The sequence below is a fragment of the Sebastes fasciatus genome, chromosome 6 (genome assembly GCF_043250625.1).
Source record: "Sebastes fasciatus isolate fSebFas1 chromosome 6, fSebFas1.pri, whole genome shotgun sequence".
In the NCBI taxonomy this organism is placed as follows: Eukaryota; Metazoa; Chordata; class Actinopteri; order Perciformes; family Sebastidae; genus Sebastes; species Sebastes fasciatus.
This window is the reverse complement of record NC_133800.1, coordinates 10,997,620-11,013,190: the sequence shown is the minus strand read 5'-3', so window position 1 is coordinate 11,013,190 and position 15,571 is coordinate 10,997,620. Positions and strand designations below refer to the sequence as shown.

General features: G+C 41.5%; 1 protein-coding gene across 1 annotated transcript; it reads right to left on the bottom strand.

Annotated features, from left to right (window-relative positions):
* Nucleotides 1-382: 382 nt before the first annotated feature.
* Nucleotides 383-15,337, bottom strand: sfrp1a (secreted frizzled-related protein 1a). The gene is made up of 3 exons (XM_074637616.1): nucleotides 14,559-15,337; nucleotides 10,933-11,013; nucleotides 383-2,529 (listed from the first exon to the last, which is right to left on the bottom strand). Exons 1-3 carry the CDS (start codon nucleotides 15,079-15,081, stop codon nucleotides 2,204-2,206), a joined length of 930 nt encoding a protein of 309 aa, XP_074493717.1. The 5' UTR covers nucleotides 15,082-15,337; the 3' UTR covers nucleotides 383-2,203.
* Nucleotides 15,338-15,571: the final 234 nt, after the last annotated feature.

Genomic DNA, 15,571 nt, shown 5'->3' with positions numbered 1-15,571 from the left:
GAGGTCTTTGAAGGACAGTTTTAAGATGCCAAAAGTATACAAGTAATTAACATAGTTTGATAAAGCTCTTATGCACACATAAAATCCAAGTCTTGCCAATTGGCACAGAAGATAGATGGGAATGTCGATATTTTTTTCTAGTATTTTTTCATAAAACATATTGAAAAGTGTAAATTATGACTTATGCCACAGGTAAACACATGGGATCACCTGTCATTAGGAGCCACAAATGTCTGTTCCAAATTTCATGGCTGTCCGTCCTGTAGTTTCACTGGACCAAAGTGGTGGACCTACCAACCAACCAACCGACATTGTGTCCATGTCTATGCAAAATCCATGAAAGACGATTACATAATATCACAAAATAATATAAGAGACACCATTCCGTTTTCCATATTTATGTAAAATTTGTATGTACATGTAATATGCAGCGATGCACTGCTGACATTCAAATCTGAAGCAAAATAGTGCTAAAACAGACCAGCGACAGTTGAGCAAAAAAACAAACCAGAACACACTTTGCACTTTGATAACTTTAGCAGACTACAAGGCGTTTTCCATTACCGGTGAATACTGATTACTGCAGTTAGACTGGATGTAGAGAGAGACCGTATAAAAGTGGTATAAAAAATATTCAGCCAAAAAATGTCAGATGACAACACACAACAAGAAATGAAGAAATCTGCCACACAGGACAGGTCTACATGTTATCTCATAATGCAGATTGGTGGTTATTCTCTCAAGATTTTTCAAGTAATAAAAATAAACAATGACATGAAGAAATGAAAAGGAAATGATCAAAATGATAGGTAGTGCAGTCTTTAGTTGACGGCAGCACATGTGGAGCTGCTCTGTACAGGGTGGCTTTAAAGGCTCCAAATATCTGCGACTGCCAATTCTGTAGTCTAATCACTGGTTTTATGATTTATGATTATATGATCACAATGGGAGAGATGTAAATAGTTGAACATTTTGCCGAGAGTTAGATGAGAAAATCGCTCTCGTGTCTGTAGGCTATAAGCTAAATATGAAACCAGCTGATGGTTAGCTTCCATTAGCATGAAGACTTGAAGCAGGAAGAAACAGCTGGCCTCTAAAGCTCACTAATTAACGCATTATATTCAATTTGTTTAATCTGTACACAAACATAATTTCTCTGTTTTTACCATTGGAGAGAGCCAAGCTTTAGGCTAGGCTAAACTAACCACCTGCTGATTCTAGCTTCATATTTATGGCAGGACTACAGACTTGAGAATCAATCTTCTCACTGAGCTTTTAGTAATAGAGATCTGCAGGAATGAGTCTTGAAACCCAGAAATGAGTCTGCATTTTAGTACTTCCTGTTCTCTCGTCTGAAAGTCAATGAGTTTTTAGTTAGATGCCTGAAATAAGGTCTGTGGTTAACACAAGCTGAAGAGATTTTGTTTTACTCTTTGTCCTACGATATAAAATATGTCAGTAAATATGCCACTCTGGAATTTTTAAGCTTTTACGTGTCTTAAAAAAAGTGGTTGCTAACAAATGAGACTACAAAACGCCATCACAGCCTCGTTGTAGTGCAGCCGTGTTGTAGTTCGTAGCTTTTTACTTCTGGCGATTGCATTCACACTTCAAAAGTCAATTCAAAAGTGATGTTCATTTGTGAAGATTATCTTGCTGAACAAAACGTGTCAGTATCATAAACTTGTGTTTGCCACAGAGATTATTTTCTGCAATAATCCAAAACCGAACGGAACAATCCCATTGGCTATTTTGTCGAGGGAACAAGGGCGATGCTAACTTCCCGGTTGGCCTACAATAATACATCATCCCTGCAGCGCTCTATAAAGCAAAAGTGTATTTCCCAAAATATCCAACTATCTCGTTAGGCAAAATCCCCTGACCTGTTGAATGAAAAGTATCTACATAGGCTACATATAGAGGAAATGATTTCAGTGAGGAAGGGCTTTTACTACAAAGTCCTTTTCTTAAGACGAGGGGAAAAAAAGGAAACCAAACCCTTTTTTTGTGGTGTCATCACACACCAACTAAATCTTAACAATGGACATTTCAAAGTATATCTGTAAATATACAAAGATAGATAGATATATAAACAGGACAATAGAAAGCAAAGTTTGGGATTTTAATGCTTGTGCAAGTTCATATGTAGGATGAGATGCGACCAAAGTAGGCGGGGGTGGGGTGGGGTTGGGGGGGGGTCATATTATTTGAAGACCGTCTCGAAGGCGGGACACTTGTAGGTCTTGAGTTTCTTGACGGCCTTTTTGAACTCCTTGCTGGACTTGTCCCACTTGTGGATGCCCGTGAGGAGGTACTGCTTATCCACCTTGCGGCCCATGATTAGATACTGGTTTCCCAGGTTGTCCAGCTGCTGGCAGGGGCAGTCCGCGCCGTTCTTCAGGTACAACACCAGCGACTTCATGTCCTTCTTCTTCAGGTTCCCCTCTTTCAACATCTTCTTCCTCTTCTGCAGGATCACCTTGCGGTCCATGTTTTCTCGCTTCACCTCCTTGATCTTGGCCTTGAAAGCTGTCGGTGGAGAAAAAGGAGAAAAAACTGTTACCTCGCGCTCAAAGGCCAGACGTGCACCGTGTGTCACCCTCATAATGAAGGTTATCAGTAGCAAGTCAGCACAAGGATCTCTTCAAGGTCAAGTATGCTAATGTGATTATGTAAAGGCATACTGGTTTGGTAAAACAATCCTCATTCACTGGAATATTGAATTTGCTCTCTTTTCTTTACAATTGACTTTCCCTACGCTTTACATCAAATGGCTTGAGCATGAACTCTTCATCTTGACACCGAGCTGATTCCTTCTGATTGAACACCACTCAGCCTCCACCACAATGGCTGATCGCCATCAAACACATCCACTGGAGTGCCTTGCTCGAAGGAACCAGTGACCATTCACTGAATCCAAACTATCACAAGCCTGAAATTAACGAGAATGTACAGACTGTCCTAGTTAAATGATGAATATGGACACTAAAATCATGCATTAGCTAGATCGTGGTTGATTACTTGTACCAGGGATTTCTACTAACTTTCTGGCAAATTGCTTTACTGCGTTGAGTAATATTAGGTATAACATCATCCAAAGCAAGACTGGCCTTTTCACTGTTATTGGGGAGAGAAATATGGATGGAATTCTATATCCTAGTATATGTAAATGTATATCCATTTATATATTGTGATATAATAAATTTTTTGGAAAAACATTTATACCGTTGTGGACTGATACGTCCACAACGGTAGAATACACCCAGAGATATCAAATGGTATAAACGGGATGACTCTAACAGGAGACAAATTAAGATCATCTGACAAAATATATTACCCACGTCTACACTGTTAAACAAAGTTGTTTTTTATTACGTTACCTGTAGTCTTCAAAGTTTTGATGAGGATCCCTTAAAGTGGACCTATTATGCTTATTTTCAGGTTCAAACTTGCATTTTAGGTTTCTTCTAGAACATGTTTAAACGCTCTGTTTGAGCTCCTGCCCCTGACATCTACAGTTATACGATATACAATATGAGCAATAAGCTCAGTCTGGACTATTTCTTGGTCTAGTTCTACATCACACATTATGTGGATTAATTTTTGATTCAAAATAATCAACCTGGTCTCATTCACACGTCACGTTTTGTCATAGCCCGCAGCATCCGATATCGATGCACAAGGCCCCCCTCAGCTTCTGTATAAGACGCTTTCAACTAACTCCAACCCACCTGCGGTATTATTACACGCTCAGAGCAACTGTTCTGGAAGTCAGGTGACGAAGTATAACGAGTGACAAAGTGTGCATATAGGAAGGAGGACGGGTTGGATAGATGGTCCAAACAACTTTCACCCAGGAGACCGCTGTTTGTGTCCCGTGTGACACCTAAAATCAACTACTGCTGACTTAAGTACGTTACGTAAAGTAGGCCTACTGATGTGACGTACATGAAGTTACATAACAAACATACTTAATTTAACCCAAACCACAATCTTTTATTTAACCTAACCAAGTAGTTGTGTTGCCTAAACGTAAATGACGCAAAGTGCTCCTAACAAAGCATCCACACTGTATGTGATGGGTTGGGAATGAGAACGGGTTGAAATAGTGATATAAAAACTGCTGAGTTTAACATAGTAGTTGTAGTAGGCCCCTAATGACCCACATCTATGGTGCTTATAATGACTGATAACGACTATTTAATGGCCTGATAACAGTTAAATCGGGTGTTCTTTTGCTCTGTATAGGTGTACAGGTAAAGTTCTGTTGCAAATCTTGCTCATGCAGAAGAAACGTACAGTATAATCTTCCCAATACTTGGTTTAGGCTCATACCAATGCAATATCTGTTTCAGAGATCCAGATACCAGCAAAGGACAAATTAAATGACACACAAAACCACTAAAACTTTCTGTGAATTTAGTGAAAGTAATGTATTTGTCTGGTCAAGACTAGCAGTAGTTTTTAGCTTTAACCTCCCTCTGACTCTCAGACTCTTCTTCAGGTTGAACATAATACTCCTGATAATGCTCTAAACTCTATTTAACCTTCTAATCTCTCTGTTTCCTCCAGTTCCCCCTTCTCAAACAGAGCACGAGTCACACTTTGGTGGTCCAAATCTCCATAATGCCTCCACGCATTACGTCCTCTCTTTTTCCACTGACATGTAGTGATGTGTGTGCGACACGGACGACCTTGTGACACGGCAATGTGAGGGGGAAAAAAGGCGCAGCATGCTAACGTCCAATCTAAGTGACAGAGCTGATGTCGAGGATAAATCACGGCGTCATGTCGGAGACAGCCAGCCTGATCGTTACTTCTGTCTAATTTTCTCCACAGTTTGAGACACCAAATCCCTCTTGACTTACTCTTCACAGAATCGTGCCTGCCATAAAAAACATGAATTGGCCCTTTAAGAAACTTCCAAAAACGTTTCATCTCTTCCTTTGTGCATTTTCTAATTAAAGTGTTAAAAAAGAGCGGCCCTGTTTTTCCCAGTATTAAGAGTGCACATGGTAGGGATTAAGACTTTTATCCCCCGTCTCTAGTCTCTCTGTGAGGAGGCTTAGTGTTCAGTGAAATCAAAATGGGCAGCATTCATAATTAGTGAGTCATAAAAGAGAAAGTCTGGCCCACCCCTGAAAGGGCTTCATCTTGATAAATCCTCCATCCTCCATAATCCTTTGACGCTATGAACTTTCTTTGCACCTCGTGTTGTTTGAGAGCTTAATCTCTTCAGCGGCTGCCATACAGTAAGAAGTTAACATCGAATAATTGAACTGTTTAAACAATTCTGTGCTCTGCTTTCAGCTGCTGAAACCATCCCTTACACATAATTATAATGTGCGATAAAGCAAACAACTATTTTCACTTCAACATGAAGATCCATCCAGTAGGTGGTCTGTATGTGTTTGTATGCTCCTGTTCTCCTTGAACATGGACTACACAGCTCAGTAAGCTGCCATCGGTGTGACCAACACTGAGCTATTGTACTGACAGAATGAAGGCATTTGATAAATCAGCAAAGAACTCAAACATTGTAGCTGAAGCTGCTGAAATCACTTTAAGGATATTAATATAAAAATAATTATCTAGTATCAATTAAGTCTTGAGGTACGATTTTGAAGCCCTTCAATTAACTTGAGTATTTCCATCTTCTGCTACTTTCTAACTCCAATCCCCTGCAAAACTTTTTTTACTTCCCTATCTGACTGCTACTTACTTGTTAATATAATTCAATTCTACATACAAACATTATGATCGGCTAATAAAATACGATGCATTTCTATAAGTTAGACCAAAGGTTCCCGACCCTTTTTGCCATGTGAATCCTAAAATTATGATATCAGCTTCTAATATGTATACCTCATCATAGGCTATGTGGACACGAGTTTTGAGGAATACAACCAAAAAGTGAGTTTCCATCTCAGATTGTTTAATTTGTAGGCGCTTTAAATGCCTGGAGGGATTATTGTATTCCGTATTTCACAAGAAAAAGAGCACAAATTTGAGAGATGTTAACAAAAAATACACTAAATTTGGCCAAACAGTTCTTACACATCTCTGTCTTTCTTATATGCATAATCATCTTGTGACCCCCTCAGACAACATTTTGAATACAGGACTTTTACTTGTATTTGATAGTGTTATAGTGACGTATTGCTGCTTTTAAGTAAATGGCCTGCATTCTTTTTTCTTTTTCCACCACTGCATATAAATGATTTAAACTGATATGTAATCCAAAAGTTCCTAACCTGGAGGTCGTTGACTTTAGCAACGTGTTATAATTTGCCTGGAATCATTAAATAGCAAAATAGAATTTTGTAAAAAAAAAAAATAACATGATATCATCATTAATTACACGGCTTTGTTGAATACTCAATTCTGATTGGTCAATCCAGCTTTCTACGGTCTGTTATTTCTGTATAACAGACCGTTGCTATGTATAGCAGACCGTTGCTATGGGTGCAGTTCTGATGTCGGACTCTGGCGGACCGTTTATGTGTCAAATTATTGATTTATTAAGTAAGTAGCCTTGAAATAAGCGGGATAATGTACAGCTAGCGGGTCATTGTTGTGAAATAAACCCTGACAGGGCGATGTAAGACTCCTCCGCTCCACGTCGGGGGTGCGGCATCGCCCTGTCGGGGTTTATTTCACAACAATGACCGACTTGCTGCACATTATACACTTACATAATGGTGAGTTAAAGTCAGTATAGAATCACATTGAATTATCGCCCAACTAGTATGCCATTGATAGAAAAGTCAGAGGACATCAGACATTTAACTCTAAGCTCTTATTTTGTAGAATATAGTGTGTACATATTTCATTTGCCTATTTTAACTTAAAAACTACATTTAGGTATTGTGTAATGTGAACTAATTCAATTCAATTTGTATTTATATAGCGTGAAATCGTAACAGAAGTTATCTCGGGACGCTTTTCATATAGAGCAGGTTTAGACTGTTACTCTAACAGTGACAAGAAAAGACTCCCTTTTAACAGGTAGAAACCTCGGGAACAGCTATAAGTAGTAATACAAATAGAACTAATAACAGTAATCAATAGCAGTGGATGTAATAGAGTGATAATAGAATTATCAGTAATAATAGCAGTAATGATAATATAAATAAAACTACTATTTACGATTCATGTAATGTCAACTAGACATGTTATAAAAACTAGATTCAGGTATTAATGATAACTTGACTGTAGAATGATTTATCCTTTGAATAATCTGAAATAATGCAACGTTAAAGCTGTTATTTGGTTTGGAAGTTTTCCCTGACCCCTGACCTGATTTCCTTTACCGGTTCCGAGGCGCAGACAGGACCTCCAGCTCCCAGGGTGTCATAAACCCAGCAGGAGGGGCGTGTACTGCTCCCCATTCACAATAATGGAAACACAAGTGATCCGATAAGCTGAAGTGATCGGTGCAGGGCTGCCCTGTTGTTTAGCGCATCAGCAAAGGAAAGGTGCAATTTGGCAACGACAACAAAGTGAGCTGTCCGAGGCAGAGGGCACATTTAATTGAAGGGTTTCTGGAAAATGAGGCACCGTAAAACCTTAAGTACTGAGGTAAATTGCGGTGGGAACAAAGTGTTGAGTGGGATGAGCTGTAAATCTGTTACCAGCTGAGTGCCGCAAATAGGATGTGTGTGTGTATAGGCATGTGTGTGTGTGTGTCATTTGGGAGAAGTCAGGGAGTGTCAGTCTTCACTGAAGAAAAGCACTGGACTGAGAACCTGTTACTTGTTACAGCAGCTCTGATGTTTTAGCTCCAAACACACATCCAACTTACAAGAATCTCTCCTCCGCTGCCAGAACAACTTCACATCCAACCACCTTAAGTCAAAAGCTGTCTTGCCGCAGCATTTTCTGCTTTCATCAGTATCAAACCACAAGGAAATTGATGGGAAGCAATTACGTAGGGCGTCAAACAATAGAAACACTATTATCACATACACAAAAAAAATATTTTACACTTAACTTTTACCTTAAATGAGAACAGATCATTCGCAACTTCCAGTAAGTGAAGTTTTTCAGTGGACAAAAATGCTAATTCCCCGCCAGGGTGGGGATATTATACACATGATTGGTCCTCGCAGATTAATAAAGACTTCATTGCAAGTCACTGATTCATTCCTCATGCCTCTCCGTGGTTTTCCATCTCAGTGTTCCATGGAGAAGAGCAAGAAATCTATCTATCATATCTGGGTTGTGGTCTTGTCCAAACAAAAGAAGATGTCAGCTCCTAAAAACTGCTGCTACCTCCTGCGTCCGTCCACTTTCAGACAAGTCAAAAGTAGCTCAGAACGCTGGTCTAATCTTTTGTTGGTGGGATAAAGCTCATCATGATTAAAGCTTGCTTCTTTTTTTTTACATCTGCATTTTTTCTTTTCCCTCAGGACATGACATTAACTCATGTCTGGCTTCAGCTGCTGTCACATATATTTATAGTTGCCGTTTTTCTCAAACTGAATTCCATCGGCTTACTGGAAAAAGCAACAAACAAATCTTTAGCCGAGCTGCTGATATAAGCGAGTGATGCTATCTCTGTGCATTAGATGTTTACCCGCTGTAATCAACTCATACGCCATGCTGAAATCACAGCCATGTTTGTTGCATTCCAGAGGAGGCCGGTCCCTTGTGGGTTCAAACCTGCAACATAAGCAGCGCAGTGTGTCTCATCCTCGGCCTGGGACTAAATATGTCTGTGTATCCTCACATGTCAGCTGGTTCGGGGGCTTATGACAAGCAAGCAAAACAACATCTGTCTTCATCCGAGATGAAACAAGCCAATAATGTGCCACTCTCCTCTTGGCAAACCAGGGCGCAGACTGAAAAGAGGCGCGTACCATCACCGCAGCATAAACAGCGAGGCAATTCGTTAAACAAATGTAACTTTAAACTTTTCCTGAGAACCGGGAGAAAGTCTGTTTCCAATGTGCATCCAGTCTATGTTTGCCCGGAATGGCACCTGGAATTCAAGCTGCCACAAGTTTTGTTCCAGCCAAGGAATAAAACATGAAAGCTTAACATCTTGCATCTTGTGTGCATCATGCACATATTATTCCTGGAAGTCATCATAACAATTGCAATTCGGTTGATGTCTGTGTTTTTAATTGAACTCAATACTTTCGATCATACCGGGTTCCTCATGCAAACATTTCCACAACTAAATCAAGGGCTCCCCTCAGTAAAAGATGTACCCTCTCTCCTGGTTTCTTCATGTCGTTTTCGGTCTGGTTTCTTATCCAAATGACTGGTCGAGAAATTTTCTTGAATTCTCTAACTTTCCCTTTCGCCACCATTTCTCCCTAGATTTGATAATATTCCACAAACTACACAACTACTGAAACTGAAGAACATGACTCAAATTGGTCATTATCATTGTGTCGTTGTGAAGCTGTCGAAAGATAGACTACCTTTTATCCAGGATTTTGTTCATCTATGGTGTTGAATTGCTTCCACACATTAATTCAAAGAGATTTGGTGTCATGATTATTTGATAAGCACAACTAGTTTTTCTCCATTTTGCATAAGCAAATATGACAACAATAGCCATAGCTTACTAAGAGGGCAATGTGGCATGCAGTGGGTTTTAGGAGCGCCCATCCCTTGAGTAGGCCTACAAGACACAAGGCGTGGCCTGCTGCACTTATATGTTGTGGATTTTGAATTTTAACAGATCAGATTTTAGCAAAGTAAGAATTTCTCATTTCCTCCTTGCTATGTATGTGTAGCCTACGTAGTAAAAAGAGCCATCTGAGCTCATTAACCAACACCGGTCAAAGGGATAGTTTGTTTTTTTTACGCCATAATTACAATATTTTCCCAGCTGTATCTTGCAGTCAGACAGCCCTTTCAGATGGGATTTGGTTTGTTTGTTTGTTATTGTGTGACTTTGGTGAATCTAAACAAACCCTTTAAAACGCAAAAGTCACACAATAACACAGACAACACATTAAACAATAACACAAACAACTTCCGTGTTCTGCAAGGTAAAATTGTTGTTTTTATCAAGGGAGTCTGGTGGCTTTGAAGAACATAGATAACGGCTTCAGTTCCCCGTCGGAAAGAGCTGTCTGACGGTGAGGTAAAGCGGTAAAAATATTCTAAATATATTGTACCGATACTGATTTTCTTAGGTGTGTAAAAATCTGTTTTTCTGCTGCCCCCGTCTATAGCAGTACATTGCTTTGCTGCTCCCCTGCTGGTACTCCTGTCTGTTTCTATAAACTCTATTTACTGTAGGTAACACACTGACTATGGAAAAGTAGCTCAAACAACCCCACTTGAAAACATCCGAACTATCCCTTTAAGGGTCAACTAAAGTGATTTTTTTATATATATATATTTTATTCTATCTGGATTTTAAAAAAAAAAACATATTTGAAATAGATGTCATTGAGGAAAAACGAGCATGGTTTATTTAGGAAGACATTTAATGCCACCATGTGCAGAAGGTATTCTGCGGTAACAGCCCGTCCAGACAGCAGAACAAACATCCCACTTTACTACTGCGAGGACCTGCCACATAAAGACTTTAATGACCCCAATTCATTAGTCACAGAACATCATGCTCTACCAAACCCACCAGGCCTGGTACATCTGACCAAGAGATGTAACCTTCACATAAACACCGAGAGCTTCCGTAATCCAACCAAGAAATATGGAAGAAGTTCTATAGAGTTCACCAAGTATGGTCAGATAGAGGGTGCACTTTAGGACAAAAAAATGCAGCTTTACATACTTTGTTAATGATGTATGGACTGTTTTAAAGCCTTGAAGATGGAAGATATATTAGATCATGCTGATCCGCTGATTTCATGGAGCGCTTTGATACATATCATGGGTTTATCAAAGTGGGGGCTGTGTAAAATTTGCATGTTGTGTTGGCGAAATTGGTGTCGAAGGGACACTTACCGAACTCGCTGGCACACATGTGCTCGATCATGGCGTCTGTTTTCATTTCGTTGTCACATGGAGGGCAGATGGGAGAGTAACCTGTAGGGAAATAAGTGAAGGGATATGTTTGGAAATCAGTGGAAAAGAGACAAAATATGAAATACAAGTTGCAATGAATCATTCACATGGCTTTGCACTGGAATTATTCAAATCGCCACCCACTTGGGATGTGGTTAAAAAGAAAAAGAGGGGAAACAAAATACTAATGTCTCATTAGAAATGAAGGGGAGTTAATAAACATACATTACCACACTGCCCTTAAAAATACACTTTTAAATGATTTATCCAGCAAATGTCTGCACAGACCGAACCTCGCTCTGCATGCAGAGATCCTCCCTAGTGTCTGAGTGAGTCGCCTGCTCTCTGGGGCTTCGTACGCTCTGATGACCTGACCTCAGTGAGGAATGTCTTCAGCTTTTATAGCCGGCTGTAACTAAGAGGCTGCAGTAAACACTCTTCCTCTCTCTTTCTGCTACATATAGACAGTTTTTTAAAATGGATCTTTCCATAAAGCGATGTATACACCTTAAATGCACAAAAAAAAAAGGATTCAAAATGTGGAAGGAATAAATGGTAATGATATTCAATTCGAGCTTGAAGGAATGCTCTGACATTCCAAAAAAAAAGATAATAATAGCCGGCTCGAAGACAAAGAGCCAAAATGTGTTTTTGCCAAAAAGTAATTTAGTCTAGAGGCATATCTGTGAATATTTTACCAACACAATTTTTCATTTTTTTTTCTCTCGACTACCGCAAATGATCGCCTCATGCCAAACAGCTGAGTTCACTTTGCAAACAAACTTGGACCTGCAATGCGATCGCGGCGTCCTGCAGCATTTAATTCAGACCGACTGCATTTCAATGTCACGGCGTGGATCTGGATCAATTCAGCGGCGAGGGTGGGGTGGGGGCAAATAGGTTTCCCCTCCATTGCCAGTTGTCCATTACATGTGTTTAACGAAAGCTTGTGAAAGTAACACCCAGGTGTCAAGAGCTTATGAAAACAGACACTGTTTACAGAGTCACGGGTCCCTTTGCCTGCTTGAGCCTGGTTCCCCTTTAAATCAATTATCACCAGCCTGTATTCAGCAGCACTGTTAGCTGACCTCTATTAACAATCATTAAGGGGAACGGCTGAGAACCTCTTCATCAACCTTAAGATCACATATATAACTACTTTCCAGGAGATTATTGATGGCAGAAAGTCCCGTGATCCTCCAGAGTAACAGGCCGGACTCTATGTCCTGCCGGAGAACGGCGCCTTTATTTATCAGCGGCGCTGACAACCAACGATAACATCTGATGTCGGGAGAGCTCTGTGTGGTCCCCCTAACCCTGAAAAGGGAGTCTTTTCCAGAAAAACGGGCCTCCGTCCATACCACCATGTCAGTCAGTAACACCCACCCCCCTCTACACACACACACACTCTAGATACAGTGAGCACTGTGTAGTTGCTGGAAGATCCACAGTCCCCCATTTAAGGCCAACTTCTTCAGCAAAGATGTCTCATGTGTGTTTTGTGTGTGGTGTGTTTACAGCTTAAGATTGAAATCGAAGTAGGTTGATGATGGGATGATGGAAATCCCCTCGATTTTATGGTTAGAGTGAATGAGATGTTGTGTTTTCCCCTTCCCTGGTGGTGTACACCTGCGACCAGAAAGGGACACCGAAGCGAATCAGCCTGAGCTTTCTCTTCAGACGTGTTGATCTTGTGCATTTTTCAGGGTTTCTCTGGTATTTGTCAGCTCGGCCTGTCGGGTGAGTGCAGGAGGAGCATTTTTCTGGACTATGTAACTACATCCCCCCTTCACTTATGCAGCTGATGAGGTGTCTGATTCTGTTTCATACCAACACACACACACTGTGCCAACAGGTTTGGGGAATCTGCAAGCCACGGAGCCATTAGTGATAGATAAGCACCTCCAGACCGGATTTTAACGCACACTATTTGGAAAGTGTGTTTTTTTTCAAATTAGCTCTTTGTCTTTCCGTCTTTCGGCAGTTTTTTATGCATTGGTCAGAGATGGCTCGGCATAAAATGGGAATTAATAGATGCAGGTATTCACTTTTCGCTGCTGGACTTCCTCCCAGCATTGTGCTTCGGCTCAACAAAACACCTTGGAATAAATCACTACCATCTGTTAGAGCTTTTTCAATATATTACACTGAGTCAATAGCAAGCAACTTCACATTCACAACGAAGCCGGAGTTTGGCAGCTGCAGAGATAGAAAAGGAATCCACATAAGACTTTCTTTAAGGAGCGTGGGGGGTTGCCGGTGTGTTGGCATTGTTAAAATGAGATCAAATCCAGGGCTTCACAGCTGATTTCCCCCCCAAAAGGTTGTATTTGGTTCGTTTGTGTTGGGATTTGCATCTGCAAACACACCTTCAGCCCTGAAACAACATTCTCAAGCCCATCTAACTGCACGGGTGTCGATTTTTACTCCGTGCCAAAGTGGTGGCTGTTTGTTTTCTCAGTCAGGTAGTTACTCTGAGTTAGTTAAGCTATAGTTCATGCTTTGTTACATTCAGGAATCCCAAATGGCGGCATTGGAGCCAATTGACGGAACATTTTTAATTTAAAAAAACAGATTCATCATTTGAGTCATTTATCAGGCAAGAACTGCTAAATGTTTGCAGCTTCTATGGGAATCCAATGTGAGGATTTGCTGCTTTTCTCTGTTTTAGACGATATATATATATATATATGAATGTGACAATTTCTGGGCCACTTTTAACTGGTTGCGGTGTGGAGAAGGCTGTGAAGCAAATTTGTTTGAGTTTAAAGTCAGAATACTATCAGAACTCAAATACATTTTTCACATGTGGCCCTCATCATTTAGACCTTGAAAACATATCTGAACACATAACTGAAAACCATTCTCTGGGGTGCGGGGGGGGAGGTCATGACCTTCTGAAACTCTGGTCCTGGGCTTTGGCAAAGTTTGATGCTTTATTTCTCACTATTTTCTAGGGTTGTATGAGCCAAAATATTAATCAATATATTGAAAAAAAAGTCTGATAACAGCATCACCTCTCCACCAGCTATACCACTAATGTGCTTTTGAGCCATGGGCATTAACTAACCCCCAGATGTTCCAGTGGAGCTGCTCAGTGACCACCACCAGCACGCTGTGGTTTTACTGGGCAACTCCATGGATGGACTTGGTAAATGGACTTGCATTTATATAGCGTTTTTCTAGTCTTCCGACCACTCAAAGCGCGTTACAACCATTACACACACTGATGGCAGAGGCTACTAAGGTGCCCACTTTGCTGCCCATCAGGATCTAATCTAAATACTCATTCACACACCGATGGCTATGCCTCGGGAGCAGCTTGGGGTTAAGTATCTTGCTCAAGGACACACCCGGAGCAGCTGGGGATCGAACCGCCGACCTTCCGATTGGTGGACAACCAACCTGCTCTACCCTCTGAGCCACAGCCGCCCTCCATCTAAAATAACAGGTGTGTTTGCTTTCTCCTGACAGTAAAGTAATAATAATCACTTTTATTAAACAGATATGAATCCATCAGTGAGGAGGACCTTGTCAACTGCATCGGAATGTGTATTTTGTTTTACCTGTCGGCCTGGTGGCCTCGGTCGCGTTGGGGTTCGTCATAGCAATGCACACGTCGTCTTGTGGGAACTTGTCGCAGGTGAGCATCTCCGGCCACGGGAAGCCGAACGACTCCATGATGGGCGTGCAGCCGTCGCGCACGGCCTCGCACAGCCAGCGGCACGGGTAGATGGGCCTCTCCATGCATACGGGCGCGAACAGCGCGCAGAGGAAGACCTGCGTGCTCGGGTGGCAGTTCTTGTGCACGAGGGGCACCCAGCTGCTGGCCTGCTGCTTCGCCTCCGCAATGGTCTCGTGCTCCAGCAGGTTGGGCAGCAGCATCTGGCTGTAGCCCACGTTGTGACAGAGACGCAGGTCCTCCGGGATGTCCACGCACTGCGGAGGCTTGCCGTAGCTGCGGCCGGCGGTGTACACGTCCGACTTCCAGCTCAGGTACTCGTACTCTGACGCGCGGCACCCGGACATGAGCGCGACTGTGGCGGCCAGTCGGACCATCCTCCAGAAGGACTGAGAAGCAGACCTCATTGTTTTTTTTCTGTTGTTGGTTTTGCAGCTCAGAACAGACGATTCAAAAAACACTCACTTCATGAAGACATTAACACTAGAAAACAAATGTTAAAAAGAGTGGGGAAAAAAGGCTGCGCGTAAAAACGTGTTGGAGTTTCTGTTTTTTTGGGTAAAAGTCCACCGGCTCTGTGTTTCTCCTCTGGCTGCATGCAGCACCCGTAACGCGCTCCTCCTCTGGTGCGTCTGACTCCTCTGGTGAGAGTTTGGAGAGGTAAAGAAGCTCTGCCTGCTCGGAGCTTGGAAACAAGAGCTTAGAAGAGATTGTAAAGTGCGCTCCAGCCAATCAGAATGCGTCTGCTGCGCCTTTTGGCACTCTGCTGTCAGTCAAAAAAGCTTAATTACACAGTGTGTAAAAAACTCTCCAGGAGCCTCCCTACCAACCTCCTTTTACTCCCCTCTGCTTGTGCTCCTTTGTCAAAAAAAAAATACTGAATAATAAAAAAAATAA